This window comes from Megalops cyprinoides, chromosome 1, assembly GCF_013368585.1.
Source record: "Megalops cyprinoides isolate fMegCyp1 chromosome 1, fMegCyp1.pri, whole genome shotgun sequence".
Lineage (NCBI taxonomy): Eukaryota > Metazoa > Chordata > Actinopteri > Elopiformes > Megalopidae > Megalops > Megalops cyprinoides.
In genome coordinates, this window is record NC_050583.1 from 66,513,016 (window position 1) to 66,529,033 (window position 16,018).

At 42.7% G+C, this 16,018-nt stretch overlaps 1 protein-coding gene across 2 annotated transcripts in view; it reads right to left on the reverse strand.

Annotated features, from left to right (window-relative positions):
• LOC118780262 (serum response factor-like) overlaps positions 1-10,577 on the reverse strand; it is a 42,834-nt gene extending 32,257 nt beyond the window's left edge. For both annotated transcript variants that reach the window (XM_036532683.1, XM_036532675.1), the window contains exon 1: positions 9,417-10,577. In XM_036532683.1, coding sequence (XP_036388576.1) covers positions 9,417-10,076 — 660 coding nt within the window. In that variant the 5' untranslated portion in view covers positions 10,077-10,577. The remainder of the gene's footprint in view (positions 1-9,416) is intronic.
• Between the last annotated feature and the right edge of the window lie 5,441 nt (positions 10,578-16,018).

Below are 16,018 nucleotides of genomic sequence, written 5' to 3' on the forward strand. Positions count from 1 at the left end.
AAAAAACACCTGCTGCTTTTAAATTTTGGAAATAAGATCTGTATTTAAGTAATGTTATCTGACCACTACACAACCAAGCTGACTTAGGCGTTTTTTATTGTCTGACCACGTCATACACGGAAGCTGCATCTCTATTTAGATAACTAAAACCATAACATTTTAAAATAATCTTGGTCTTGGTCATAATGGCACTCATGCTAAACAATAACCTCAGCTGGTAGCCACCATTCAAAAGAGATGCTGGATGAATTTTTGCAAAGATAATCAAAGGTGGTTGCCTGTTCAGACAGACACCCATCAAAAGTCGGTGATTATGCCCATTCATGCAAGTGTGCATCTGGGCCAGTGATTCACTTGTGCAGTTTTTAAATCTACTGGTCATGTAGCTGCAAAACTGTCCCAACTGTCAAGCCCTGGACAGGTTCAAAACAACAGCAGAGGGGCCCAACAAAGTCCCCTGCCATAAGTGTCACTCAACGGCAGTGCTAGAGCCTCTGGTGACTATGGAGTCGGCAGCAGCTAATGCCTTAAGAGGCCTATTACAACCGAGGGACACAACTGCTGCAATTAAGCACTCAGCGCTAAATCCACCTTTATGGGGTCCCTCGAATAAATCAACAGTACGACAACGTCTTCCAGCATGTTTAAGAGATCCATCCAAACTCATTCCGGACCAGAGAAAGCCCTGCCAATTCAACGTCAAGCAGCACTCGGCTCGCGATGCATCTCAATCTCAGCTTAACTCTCAAATTAATTAGTGCCGACGGGGCTCGATTAAGGGGATTTAAAAGAAACGGCAGCCGCTGAGACCTCGACACACAAACAGCTGAGGATGTATCCCGACAGCAGCCAGGCGAGACTCCGAGCCAATTAATTGCGCGATCATTGCACAATCAAAACGATCGCTGAACATTAGCACAGCACTTATCTGCACTGAACAAACTGAGCATAACACCGGGGCGGCTAAACAGCGACAGAGCGCTATTTGTACTCACAAACGGCCCGCCGATCAGTTGCTTTGGCCCTCTGATCACGGAGACATTTAAACCACACGCAGCGTCCAGCGGTGCCCTGCTAAATGCTTCTCCAGATTCTCCTCATCATTGCGTGCGCTGCTGCTAAGCCGCTCCTCATCTCCAAAGTCACCGCGCACATTTCTGATGATTTTCGGTCTTCTTCTCATCTGCTAATTATCCCTGCTTCTGATCTTGCATTTGGTGGGGGACAAAGTCTTCGCCACTTTGGCCCCTATGCTGTGACGCTGCCTTGCACCCCCAATACAGACATGATGCGTGCGTCTGCTTTTGAGGCCAAACGGAAAACACGTCCTCACATTCTCAGTGGTTATTGTATATTAATGTAATTTGTTTGATCTCTTGTTGGCATGTTTTTTTTTTCTTCCTTCTTTCTCCCCCAGAGACCGTTAAATTACCCAAACGCCTGCACATGGAAATTGCTACACAGAGCTCATTATCATCATTAATAAAGCAATTGTTGTGTCATTCTATAGTGTGCATCATCTGAGGATAGGAACCAAATAACTCTCAAACACATTAACATGCAAACCATGCTTTATCAATGCTTCATAAGCTGAAAATTCAGTCTCTTGCAGTACACCTAACAATCGGGAGCTCTTGCCTTGCCACCTTGATAAAGGATATTCATCAGCTGAGAGGCCAGTAGTCTGTAAATGCAGGCCACATGCCAAAGATCTTGCAAAGTACTCCTCACCCTCAAAAGTGGGTTTGATCCATTTATGGTGGCTACCCTCTGAAGCAGTGCTGTGCCTTGCCTTGGAGAGACTAAAACTTTATTGTGTAACGCTAACTTACATGTCTTAAGCATTTCACGTGAGTTTTAAGTCTTAGACATTTCATTTGACTTCCACTTCAGATGTTTTCCTTTTCATCGCGACTTGCTGTAAAAATTGTGTCGTGCGAGACTTCAGCAGACCCGAGCTGTGTTTTGCAGGCTGGACAGTCAAGACCACGTTCAAATCGAGAGAAAGTGAAACTAAAGTGACCAAAGTGCAAAAGTGAATTTTTGGCAATAGGTAAGTAATGGCGAGATATTGCCAGGGGCCTTTTTTATACCCCTTTTCGTTTAAATTGTATGGTTTTATGATATTACTGTTCCCAAGATAAAACATAAAAATGTATGCATTTGTGTGTATTAGGTAGTCTTACTGAATAGCAATAAGGAGTCAGGATGTCCTCATGACCATATTCCATATACAGTTCCTAACAGCGTATTACTGAAGTATTACAGTACTGCAAATGGCAACAGCCCACACTGTTCAACAACACTTGAACTGAATGACAGCAGAATGTCGTAAAAGACGATGATCTGCGGTGAAGCAATCATGTTACTGTGACTAAGGAGTCTGGACGAGCTTCACAACGGTACTTCTTTACTGGTAATGCATTATGTTTTAAAATGAACATTTGCCCCACTCATTTTACATTATGTCAAAGTAAATGGCCTTTGTTAAGCTGCTACTCAGTGTGGGAGAGGGCAGATACTTAGCCTTATACACATCTATTTCACGAATTCTCAGTTAACTGTGAGGTGCGGTAGAAAAGCGAAAGCAGAAGTTTTATCAGAAGTTACAGTGCAGCCAAGATACGGGTTTCATTTCACAAAAACTGTTGTGTCCAGTTTTGTGACAATCCTTGTAACTCTGGGAACATGGTCCACTATTTCCCCATACGTCTTTCTTTTCTGACAGCCACGTGCAATAATTTTCTATTAGCTAAAAGAACAAAATTTGTGGAGAACTTCTCAGTCATTTGGGAGGTTACACAGAAAAAGCGGACGTCTTGAAGTAGCACTTGCTACTTCCACCTTGTAGATGCTCGAAAAAGTTAACTTGAGACAAAAGAATAAAAACATTTCAGTAGCGTACTTTTAGGGATAGGGAGATTCCAGCATAAATGAATACAGGTTTCTACATGCATTAAGCATGCAATTTCAGAGAAGGAAAAAGCAAAACCTTTTTCCTTTTCAACAGCAGTTTAGCTGCAAATTGGGAGTATGCAGCAAATTGACAAAATGACAAAAATGAATGTTTTAGTAAGTTGCAACATGCATAATGGGTTTTATTTTTAATATAACTTTTATTTTGACTACTTCTGTAATTCTGTCGAACATAATTGTTCTATAGTCACAACCCTCATTTCACATTGAGCTCACCTAGTTGAAAGCTCTGATTATGGACCATTCACAAAACTGTACTCCACAGTTTGATATAAAAACTTAATGTGTGGTGCTTCACTAAATATGTAGGCGTGTAAGTGAACAATGTGTAAAATATCAGCAAGTCAATTTGGCTAAGGCTGGGCCTACATAATAACCACATTAATAGTGTAAAGCAATATAACCCTTGGCTCTGAAACTGAGGACTGCGGATGGCTGGCTAATATCACTCTTGCTTAGTTCACTCTCCACAATGACATAAAGTAAAAGTTAGTTAATTAGTGTGTCCACTAATTTAATGTTTCAGTACCTTCAGAACGTTTTCACCTCCGTTTTGACTTGCTGTAACGTTTTGGGTTGAAGAATCTTATGCATGCACCTCACACTTTGTTTTGCTTTTTTTACAGTATTGTCGTGGAAGAAAACACATCATATGCTGTGCAATAGCATTAACACTGAGGGGTAACCTTTAAATTGACTGGCGAACCATTCTTAAAAGGTGTCACAAGGTGTTCTTCGCATCTGATCACTGCTCATTTAGATTACAAGAACAAAATGCTTGAGAGTGCTAAGTACCAAGAAAGTGAATTAGGTCCTCTTGATATGGCCATCACCAATACAGTTAAATTAAATTGACCCCTGAGCAAAAACCATACCAACATGAAGAGGTGAAGACAGAGTGAGGAGACAGAGAGGACCAGTCACAGATACTACTAGAATCAGCAATCCAAGTCCTCTTTCCATTAGTGGGTGAGGTCAAATTAATGTGAACAGTAGAGGGGAAAATACAGCAACAAAAGTTTGTGTCAGTGAGTTTTAAAGGTAGGCAGTCTCCCCAGAAGTGGAACAATGTCTAACTGACAGAAAAGTTAGATCTGACGTCATTGGCTTAAGTTAATCGCTAAGGGCTGTCTTAACTATTAACTCTTAGAGAAAACAACTAATAAAATATCAGCAATTTCGGTTTTCAGATCAAAGCTTCAGCTTATTGTTTTGGTGGTATTTTCTTTCCCTCCATTTTTGTTTCTCGCATAATTACATTTCTCTAAAATTTATCACTGCTCGAGTGTAATTGTTATATGCGTTTTGTTGGTCTTGGTACAAGGCCACAGCAAATATGGCTACCAAACATGTGTTTTGCACATCAGTAACTTTTCAGAGAATTTACTTGTTCATCTCACATTTAACGCTTTAGCACGAACAGTTCGAGAGCATACATTTGTTTTGGCTCTCGATCCTTATACTCACCCTTTACAGCCACAAAAACTGTTCTTCACTAACCTTTCACAGAACTATTTTGTTTTTCTTCAATTTGTATTATTTATTGCACCCACATGCTGGTGAAATACTTTTTGACACTCATTGTCATGAGCAGCCCTCATTACGGCCACCACATGACATCATTTCACACTTCTACAAATTGTGACTGTATTTATCCCTCAGTGTCACATGAAGAATATTCATCAGGCACAAAGTGAAGATGCGAGCAAACTGCAGGTCTCGGCTGTAGCTCCCCGGCTACACCCGGTCATGGCCAATATACTGAATGCTGTAGTTACGTGCATACTTGCATTGTCTATAGGGGATACCTGTGTATAATGTCACAATTCAATTACTCAAATTATGAATGCCACACTTCATTTATCTTGAAAGCCTTGTGATTGTCTGCAACCTCCAATTTACTGGAACTTAGACTGCTTGGCATTTCACTGAAATTGCACATTTTTGTATTAGTTTCTGAAGGACAGAACAGCCTCAAGAAAGAAGTGGCACATTACAGGAATAACATACATTCTTTTAAATGCAAAAGGGCAGCATTTCTTCTGGGAATTCCTAGGAAAATAATTATTTTCAGCTTTCACCAATGGTAATGGGATACTTTTTGGTGTCCTGAATCCAGTCATACAAAAGATGACCAAAACCTTTCGTTACATCTCAAATTTCCCTATGGTCTTATCCTGAAATCACTATACAAAGTGATGACAAGTCTCAATATCAGAGAGCATGGATATGGCAGGGGGGTCACAAAATTTTGGAGAGGGAAGGCCAATCTCCCCATGGCTACTTGGAATGGTAAGTCACAGAAGATAAGTCTGTTTTATGGGTTGCATGGGTGGGTTACGTCCACACTCATACTCTTTATAAAGCCTATGCCTGTCTGTATTCAATTGATAAAGTTCACTCGCACTATAACTTCAGGATCTTTGAAATAAAATTTCATTCCAAATGCATTCTGTGTACTGTACTTTCACACTACTTATTAAAGTTCTGTTGAGGCCAGTTGTAATTTGAAAAGCAAGCACCAGCACTACAGGCACAACAAGCACTACGGGCCCAAATTAAATATGCAAGAGAAAAAAATCTCACACAACACAAAACAGTGAAATATGAACGCACCTTTACACCTATCCCGAGGTTTGCTATTAAAACATGCAATGTACGGCATGCGGTGACCTAAGAGGACACTTTATTAACCTCAGCACAATGGATTGACAATCTTATTAAAATAATCTGTCATCATCATAATTTATATTAAAATGACACTCTACGACTAGCTGTACCCATATAAAGTACAGCTTTAATTCATTTAATGTGACAATGGTCATTTCACAGCTGAATGTCAAATAGATGAATGCGGCTGTCACTGATTGCTGGTGTAAAGGTTAAAAAGCAAGATACTCTCCAGGCAAAGTACAGACTCCAACACTTTTTTTTTTTACAAAGCAATAAAAAAACAGCTACTTTTGAGTGATTTTCTTACTCCTCACTAACAAATACAATTATGCACTTGAACACAAGACACCACAACTTCTAACAGAGGGCCACACACTCTTCCCAAGCCCTGTACTTATTACTGTCACGAAACACTGACATTCAAAATAAGAGTACGCAATATCAACTATTCAACCCATGTGCAAATCTTCTATGCAATTCCTTTATTTTAAAGAGCTGACTCATGACATTCTTGGCGCTAACTTGTAAAATCTTTAAGCTTAAGTGAGTGCTTGCAGAGAGTAGTAACATACATACAGTTTCAACTGCAAACAGGCCAGCCTGCCTGGATCCTATTGCTACTGCCCAGAGCTGGAGGCACAATGATCTTAGATCCTTCACATTACTTTAATCAGAAACATGCTGCAATCTATCACAACCATTGCACAGCTGGGCCAGGGAGGACCCTTTCTGAAGAATATTAAAAAGGTGCCTTTGCACATATGAGGCTGGAGAGGGGCCCAGGGAACACCTGCACGCAAAAAGCAATGCCTCCTAATGTCTTGCTATTACTTCAACATGCCCACCCCGCTCCATGGAGGCAATCAATAGTCTCAAAGAGACCAACAGCTTGAACTCAATTTTGATAAAGGAGCCCAAGCCTACTCCAGGAGGACTGCCGCCCAGGAAATGCTGTTCCAAATGAGCACTTAACCACTTGACTAAACAAATCACTGTCATGACGAAAGCAATTAAACGAGTACTCCGGGATTTGAACGTGGTTTAACGGGGGGTGGAAAACCGGCAGGGCCGTTTGCAGTCGGCTAACATGCGCACGTGCAGGCAAAGCCGAAAATGCAAACGCACTTATTGGGCCGACTGGCCAAAAATGAATAGATAAATAACAACGCTTCAGCTTGATTCGGATGACTGCTGCGTTTCTGCAGTCAGAAAACAATACGGTGCACAAGGGCAGCAATGACGAAGCCGAACAATAAGCCACAAAAAGAGTCTATTTGTGCCGTCACTGTATTATAAGAGAAGAAATACTGCACAACATGTTCACAGGAGATACAGAGTGCAAGGACCGGCCACTGAAGTCCACGGGCTAACGGGATTTCTCTTCACATCTGCACAAGAGTGCCACAGAGTGTCATTTTTGGGGCGTTGTATTCCAGGTGTAAATCAGCTGCCAACAGACAGCCATCTCTAAAACCTGGAGAACACTTGCCATGCACATCTGGGGATACCCTTTGCTGATTCAGGGGTCAAAGAGAAGGGGAATCTGTTGCATTTTGTAGCTGAGGGGGGGGGAAGGTGCAGCAGGTGAAGATAGAATCTACCCCCAAGCACTAATCCTAGATCAGTAGCCACCTTCTCATTAAATCTTTAGGCCTAGGTTTAAGGTGGCTGAGCTGATCCTGGATGTTGGGAGCAAGGGGTGGGGGCAAAGCCCAGGGATCTGAAAGCACATGGGCAGCATTAGGAATGAGTTCTCAGGTTTTGCTGGTTCTGATGTCCCAAATCCAGCCTGAGATCCTCCCCGTCTACGGCTACCCCATCTGAAAAGCATTTTCTAGATTCCTCTCACAATCTCTTTCTCGTCCGAGGTTTCCATATGCAAAGCACTCTGAGCTGTCAGTGTTATTGCACTAAGGGGCTACTTTATGTGCCCCTGAAATGAGATGTCACAGTCTAAGCATAACAGAGAAGCCCTCTGTGTGTCTCAGATTTAGAGCTGCTGAAATCTTGGGAGTAGAGCATGAACTGTAAACACATGCTAAAAAAAAAAAAACTGAACTGCGTGAAAACAGAGCTCTGGAAACAAACTTTAAATATGTGTCAACTAACAGGATGGCGATATCATCAGGGGTTTGCATTGTGAGTTTTATTTTCAAACATGGCTCCATGCTGATAAGATGTGGGCAGACTGAGCCTGGGACCTGTAAACCACGCTGTGCCCTACACGCAATCCCTGCATAGAGGCTACGCTTGTAGCAGAGACCACTAGTTGGTGACTGGATCAAATGTTCAGAGTTGTGGCCCATGGCTGAGGTCAACACATGAAGTGCTTTCATGTGTTGACCTCAACACAATTTCTTTAATGACTGCATGCATCGAAGCCAAGGATGTACTCTGCTGTCATGTGGCAGCAAGTTCTAATTCATTATCCCTACTCTATAAACCTGCAGAAAAGCAGATGCTTATCTTATAAGTACCTACAGTTGAGAAAACGTCGCAGCGCTCCCCCACAGATTGTATACAATTTTGGAATAACCCAATTGATATCGAAAACGAATTCCAGGACCTAAAGTAAATATTTCCAATACTTAAGGGCAAGAACCGAAAACACATCAGATCCCCTTCCTGAAGAGGCAGGCCATAAAACTCTTATTCAGACTATTCCAAAATATTCAGTAAATATCCAGCTGTATAAATGGATAACATTGTAAAGAACTGTAACCTATGCAAGTCGCTTTGGATAAAAGCGTCTGCCAAATGAATAAATGTAAATGTAAAATTCCATATCAAACATGCATCACTTGAGCGCTTCGGACAACTAAAAACCACGTATGATGTAGTGAACCCTTTCCAACTGCCTCTTTAAGGTAGCGCTTAATTAAGTTGAAATTGCTGAAACTGAACATGTGCTCTTAAGCGTCAGACATAAACAGTGACAAGCCCGAGGCTGTGTGTCGGGGGGGGCAGCGCTGAAATGCGGTGTGCCCGTTGCGACTTTCTGCTCAAAGCGCGCTGCGGGTCATGTTTGTAGCGGGTCACACTCGCTCGGTGACAAGCGCGGCGGCGTGGCATCACACGCTGGTAAACAAGCCGCATCCGTAGCTATCCACAATACGACGGTACTGCTTCACTTAACAGTTCACTCCTCTGCCGAAACTATTCGGCAGTCCCGTAATCGAGGAGGCTTGTAAAATGCGTGCCTTCGACGGTTTACGCTCGGGAGTGGAAGCAGCGCGACCGCCTTCCCTAACTTTCGCCGCGCACTGGACTTCACGAAGACGAGGAGGCGTCCTGTTACCGCGGTCGAAAGGAATGCCGATTCTGGTCGTTCTAACAACTGTACCGTGAGCCGCCGCGGGGTCTAAAATTAGCGAGATGAGACCGTCACCGAGTGCATGGACTAAAATTCCAACAGTATCGAAAGGCAGCGAACAGAAGGCTGTTTTCTCCGCAGCTTGTAACTACATACAGCCAGTTAGCTAGCTGGTATTCGCCAGCGTGGTGAAGCCAGCTTCTCGTGTTCTGCAGTTAGCGAGCATAGCCAGACCAGCGAGGTGTGCACGCTATGTAACCTGGTGGGTAGCAGAGGAGATAGCTAAAAGGTCAGTAACTGGCGGCAGTTTAAGATGTTAGAAACTCTCTTTTGCCAAGATCTGCGCTGCGCCTAGTAAGGTCAACAGCAGCCCGCTAACACGGGGAGAAACGGGATGTGACAAACTTTCACGGCTTGTTAATAATACGTAGCTCTGACGCTACCAGCAACTCACCTTCTTCATTATGCCAGTCTTCCTTTTGCTGAAAGTTGTGTATCGCCTCAGCTTGTTATCAATAAACTCCATCTTAATCTTAACTCGTCCGCGGGTCTTCTTCCCAGGCTTCGCCCCAGCAACTCCTCCGGGGACTCCGCCGTAGCCTCCAGGCGGCACCCCGACCTCCGGCCCCACAGCTGCTGCCTCCATCTCTGCCCTCTCTCGCTTCACCCCTCTTCTGGTGTCCCCAGCTGAACCCACGGGGTCATCGTCATCCCCCGAGTCAGAGTCGACATCGGAGCCACTGTACGGGTGTGCACTCTGCCTGTCTGGGTCAAACCTGCCGCCACCGTGAACCCCTATTCCTGTGTTCATTCCTCCGATGCCTCCTGCAGGGCCGGTGACCTGCAGCGTGGTCAACCCCGTCCCGTTGCCCGGCCTCACGCCCCCTCTGGAACCCACTCCTGCCCCGTTTCCCCCCAACATCTCTGACCCGTCTACCGGCCGCCCAACCCCACTGGTGTTACTACTGGCCCCAGCTGTTACTTCGATTAACCCTGAACCGACCAAGCCGGGGCGAATCCTGGTTCCGATGATCGCCGAGCCGTGACCCGTATTAACCGTGCCGGACGCTGACCCGTTTCCAGTTGGTGCCGACCCAGCCCGGCTAGGTAACATATTAAGATGACAACCGTGTCTTTCGGGTTCCCGACGACCGCTAACGCGTGTGTTCGGGTAATTACAACAAAAGCGCGCGCTCACTAACACTCAAGAAGGTTAACACACAAATGCCAGGTCGGACAGAATAAGAAAACGGTCCTTTTAGAACCAGCTAGCTTCTGTAGTGAACTAAGTTTCAGAAGTGATGCTGCCCCATAGGACCCCCTCACCACAGTTCAGTCAGGCACAACCTCCTCGATTTCCAAAACTCGCTGCACTTTCTCCAAAAGGAAAATACGGATAACGCCCTGTCGATTACTCCGCCATGATATGTAGTTCACCACGAAAACATTTCAAATGCCGTCCGTTTACACCTCTAATATAAACCGAAAGTTCCGCTCCTCAATTTTTCTCTATTTCGAATCAGAGCATCGCTAATGAGTTATAACAGTGCTTTAATCTGAAATAAACTGCGACTGCGTGGATGAATGTGTGAATCAGAGATCTACTTTCCTCCATATAAAGAGATACAATGTTTCCTTTTATGGCGTTGGCTCTCCTTATATGGTGAGTCATAGCGTCGCGCTCCCATTGGTCAGCGTGCTCCAAAACTAGAGTAGCATTGGTCTAAAAGTAATACTCATTAGAATAAATACCAAAATGGTTGCGCTCACTAGACGTCACCGAGAGTACGCTGCTAATGGTTGTTTTTAAAGTGAGCGTGTAAATTATGTACATGTTATGAATGCAACGAGTTCTTGGAGGAAAAATTATACCTATGCTCGCAGAAGACTGGAGCTAATCGTGAGCAGCAAATCTTGCATCATGTATTCATATCCGTTTTAATGCCCCATCAGTAACTGCAGCATGGCGGCAACCGAAGAACTTTCTTGATATTAGTTCTATTATTTCTCAAAATCTGGTTTCCACAGACCACGTGATGAACGAGAACCATAATATTCTCTGCATCCCTGCACAGTATATAACAAAAAAATCCTTAAAGTAGAGATACAGTTGAGATTAAGATGACTTTTATGTCACTTGCACTTTATGTCAGAAGGATTAATGAAATAATATGCATTAAATCTAAAAAATCTTCATTGTAAACTCTCTGACGGTCTGATGACAAAGCTGGTAAAGTCCACATATATAAGTTGTACCTAATGGATTCCTGGTGACCATGTTGTTTTGCCAGATTGTATTCACCGTGACTCATAGAGGCCACTGCAGAGCTTGTGTAGACCAATTTTGGGCATATGCTGTTCCTCAGTGAACATGGTTTTAGGGTTCAGTCTAATGATGCCCAATCTATGTGTCTGATGAATTCATGGGCTACTTTTTAGTAATCATATGAAAAGCATAAACAGCATTATATATTGAACTCCATAGGAAAAATATGCAAGTTTATCATTTTGATTTGATGTGATTTGTCTTTGTTTGCAGCACAGATCAATGGCAAAGGTATGGGTAGTCATGTTCATGTAAATCAGTCAGGTAGTCCTAAAGCAGTTATTTATTTATTTATTCATTAATTCATTTATTTCAAAACAATTTTTCAAAAACAATTCAAGTTGGCCACCACATCAGTATAACCGATTGTCAAATTTTAGTCCTGGGGGAGTAATGTAGAATTTTAAGTTTGCTTGGGGACAGCTGACACTCATAATTTACAATGATCTAATTTTAATTTTCAGTTAAATCCACATGATCAAAGTTCCACAAGTACCTGAAATTATGTAAACAATCTCATCTAGAGCTAAAATTAATTGATATTGCACTCAACAGCAACAAATGAAAACTGTCTGTGTTCAACTGGTTGATGGGAGACACGTATTTTCATACACAAAATCTAAAATGGCCTCAATATTATGACCTACAAATGTATTTCTGGCACTGGATGGAATGTGTATACCAAGTTTCAAAAGGTACAGTTTTACAGATTTTGTACAGAAAGCCTCTGGATATTTGTTTTAAAAAGGAGTAAGGCAAAACACCATCTCATTATAAGCACCATTTGATGATGAACATATTTCCCTCTGTGATCTATAATCTTGCCATCTACCATTATGTGCATTTTCAGAAAAACATTCAGGTTTTGTCAATGTTAGATAAATAAAAGCAAAAAATCTGAGGAAAAACAAATGGTGCCACACTAGCCCTTTGCTTTTCCTCCTAATTATAAACGACAGGAACAATCTGTTATGTGTATGACCCAGACAAAGTCTATACAGCTTTGATGTGTTAACATGAATGTGGTTTTGCACTTGAAAGGATGTGATATGAAAACCAAGTAAGCAATACAAGGAAGATTGCTCTTCACTGTACAGAGGTACTTATTTACCTTAGTGCAAGCAGGTTTCATTTGAAATTTTAAATACACTCTCAGGAAGCCATACTGGAAGATAAATAAAATGCCTGCTATCAGTTGCTGCAGGCAGTTGTTCAATTAATCATAATGGATGACATTTATATACTGTGGATAATGACAATGGATTAAAATAGAAGATGATGTGTGGCTTTCTCAATGTCCAGATTGCTCTTAGGATGTGGTATATAGGGATTTAAATCAAAGCACGCTAAATTTATTTGTTCACAATCATGGCCAAGTGCAACTTGGACAGTATGAAGAGTGAGAGAATGGAGAATGTTTTTGGCGAATGCATCAAAACTGAGAATAAAGCTGTCAGGATTTCCATATCCCTCTCACTTTTCAGAACATTAAACCATGCTGGGCTGTCTCGTTGCTATAGAAACAGTTGAAGTGGATGCTGCATTAAATTAGATTAGACCTTCCTCAGATATGCAAGCTGTAGTAACATGGAGGCGACAGAGCCCATTTACCACTTATGAAACTGTAGCAGGGGATGTTTTGTGGAACAAGGGTAACAGGTTTTGTGTAAAGCTGTGATACGTCATCTGGGTATTTAATGTTATGGCATGCCTTCTGAGGACACATTTGATTAGACTGGTGGTTTCATCCAACTCGGATCTGTCCTGATTTCAGAGTTTGTAATGAGACTGTATCCCTGGTTAACTGCACTTTGACTGTTGGTTTAATAAACATTGTGCTCATGGCAGTTAGTTGCTTGTAACCGAGATTCATTTCTTATTTGCGACTGAGTAATTTGTATTCAAAATGACACATAGTCATCTATGTTACCTTCGAATGTTCATGTAGTTGTTATTGCGAATGGCTGTGCAACACGTTTGGGTATTCATTTGGTGCTTGCATTACGTACAGTGCTCATGTTCTGTAGTCTGTTTGTGCATTGGCAGTCGCTTGAAATATGTCAGGACACACATTGAATCTGCCCACAGGGATCACAGCATTTTATCACCCCCCCCCCCCCCCCCCCCACCCCCAACAGCTATGCCTGTGTGGACCAGCTGACCGAGAGGGAGTCAGTGTCAATCAAAGAGCCTGGCAGCACTATTTGACCAACACAGAAGACTGTGCTTCCGGTCACAAGGCAGTGACCTCAGCCGTTGCCAGATTATCTTTCCGAGGAGATGCAAACTTAGCTTTGTGACGAGGGCCTTGTGGCGGGAGAGAGCTTTGCCCGATCGCACGTGGAGGGGCGTCCACACGGCTCCCCATTAAACAGCGAGGTGACGCCAAAGCTCTAAGCAGGAGTGTCACAGCGTAAGGAGCTGGGATTGTACAGAGGACCCTCAAGACGGCAGCGTGCAGGAGCAACAAAAGGCCTCATTAGCATGTCAAGAGAAGTACTGAGGGTGAACTGCAGCGTTGTGAGTGGTGGAGAGGGGAGCCACATTGGATTATGCTCCAAATTGGGAGCTTCAGAACGCTGGATCCATGTACGATAAAACGCACTGTGAGTTACGGTCTTAATGTGGACATTCTCATTGAATCCGCGTATGACCTAAATGCCCTTTACCTCTTTGTTCTTTCATTGATCCTTGTTTTAGCATTTGTTCATTGAGGAATCCAAATGGTCAGATTAGCCTCAAACACATATGCATGGCGAATTACTCAAAAGAGCCATCTTTAGCCAGACTCTGTTCTCGCGGTTCACATTTTCCATTAGTGTATATGGAGGTGTTTATCGACTGTAGTGTGGGGGCCGTCCCACAGCATGTGATTTTGTATTCAGCGATGCCACATTCTGGTTTCCACAGTTACCCTGTAAACCCTTGTGCAGTGTCTTCACTGAGCCATCACTATCTCCTCCAAGTGCAGTGCCCCTTCATTCACACACTAACTACAATCAAAGGATCATGGATGGTGTTTCATGGATTGTGGAAGATCCACTTTGATAAGCTAGGGTATGAGTATGTGAGTAGATATACATGAACAGCACATGTACATGAACAGTGGGATCTACTGTTGTGACAAGAGCGTGGTGATGAGGACATCCTGACAGACAGACAGCCACACCCTTTTAGTATCCAGGATGGCAAATAAAACTTTTGAAAGCATCTTTCCACTTGAAATGTGACATTGCATGATGTTTGCGTTGCTGTGGAGAGGTCACTCTGAAGTCTTTAAGAAGTGTCACTGAATCCACTGTCTGTTTCTACTTGCTTCCTGCGCATAATGTATGTCCATAAATTCCACGTTCTGCTCCTTCCAATAAAAGAGGTGGTCCTTGTGTTTGGTATGCGTACGGAGGGCAGTGCCACAGTACAGACAGGCTGACCTGCAGACAAACTCATAAAATCCATTTTTATTTTTGAATGGCAGGCCTTTAGCAGTGGCCATTTCAGGCCTAAAGAAGCACCTTGTCTTCAGATGCCATTGGGCCTCTCCGGAGATTCAAATGATAGCGAAGTACCACAGGAACCCATCTTTGTTATCCCCACAGAGGAAAAACACTCCAGAGACCTACTGCAACAAGTCCACAGCCCTGCGGTAGAGAAGGTATCTGGAACAAAGCACCTAGTGTTGGAAGGAAGTATTTGTCTCAGTGCTGTACACCTGGAGGCCGGTCTGAGATTAGTGTGAAGCACACAGAGAAGTCTCGCAAAAGTGGTGGAAAGAGTGATTAAATGTGTAACATAATAGCACAAGATGCTTTGCTCAGCAGAACTACAGCTTTCAGTCTGAGCATTGAATGTCAATTTTGTAAATAGCTGGGGCTGTGCTAGCTCACACACAATCCTCAGTTGATCCTGATCCAATGTTTTATGTTAAGAATATTGCTGTAAGGCAGAGGTGTACTTTTAGCCTCTTCAATATTACAGTTCGCGTTTGTACAATTCCAGTTTGGTAAATTGACTGGTAAGAAAGATACTGCCCTGAATAACATCCATACCAAGTTCCCAAGTAACAAAGCCAAAGCATATATTGTATGTCTGTGATATGTACACTTATCAGGGCTATAAAAATGCCCTTTTTTCCTCAACATGAATTTGCTGATCTCATTTCCGATCTAAAATTGGTGATGGGCTTGAATGTAATATCTTTCAGTAAAGGGATTGAATGTCCCAAAGGCATCTTGGCTTCAAAGTGACTTTCTGACTTTGGCCAAAAGATATGGAGCGTGGCTGTTTGTAAGGTTTAAATAAGTCTTCAGATGCACCCATGGTATTCTGTTTCTAATCCATTGCCTGTGATTATTTTCTGCCGAAGAAATGTTTCTGAGCAAACCGTTCAAGAATCTGGAATGGTCTGTTTTTCTTTAGTATCATGGTATGATATCAGTACTCTAAAGCCTCTTGCAAAAAAAAAATCTTGCCCTTCAGAGCCTGCAGATGGTGGCATGATCCGTGACTGGTAAAGTACAGCTCGCAAAATATATTCCACAATATGGCAAGATACAAATAGCTTGCCAGCAGCATAGCCTAAGGCTTTTGTCGAATGAATTGCTTACAAATCAGTGAACAAACTAAAGTAAAATATTTTTTAGGTACTTTTTAACAGCTGAATATATACAGTTCAGCCAGTCAGATATATATGTGCAAAAGTTGAGATTTCAGAGCTTTGCTAGGTACAAGGT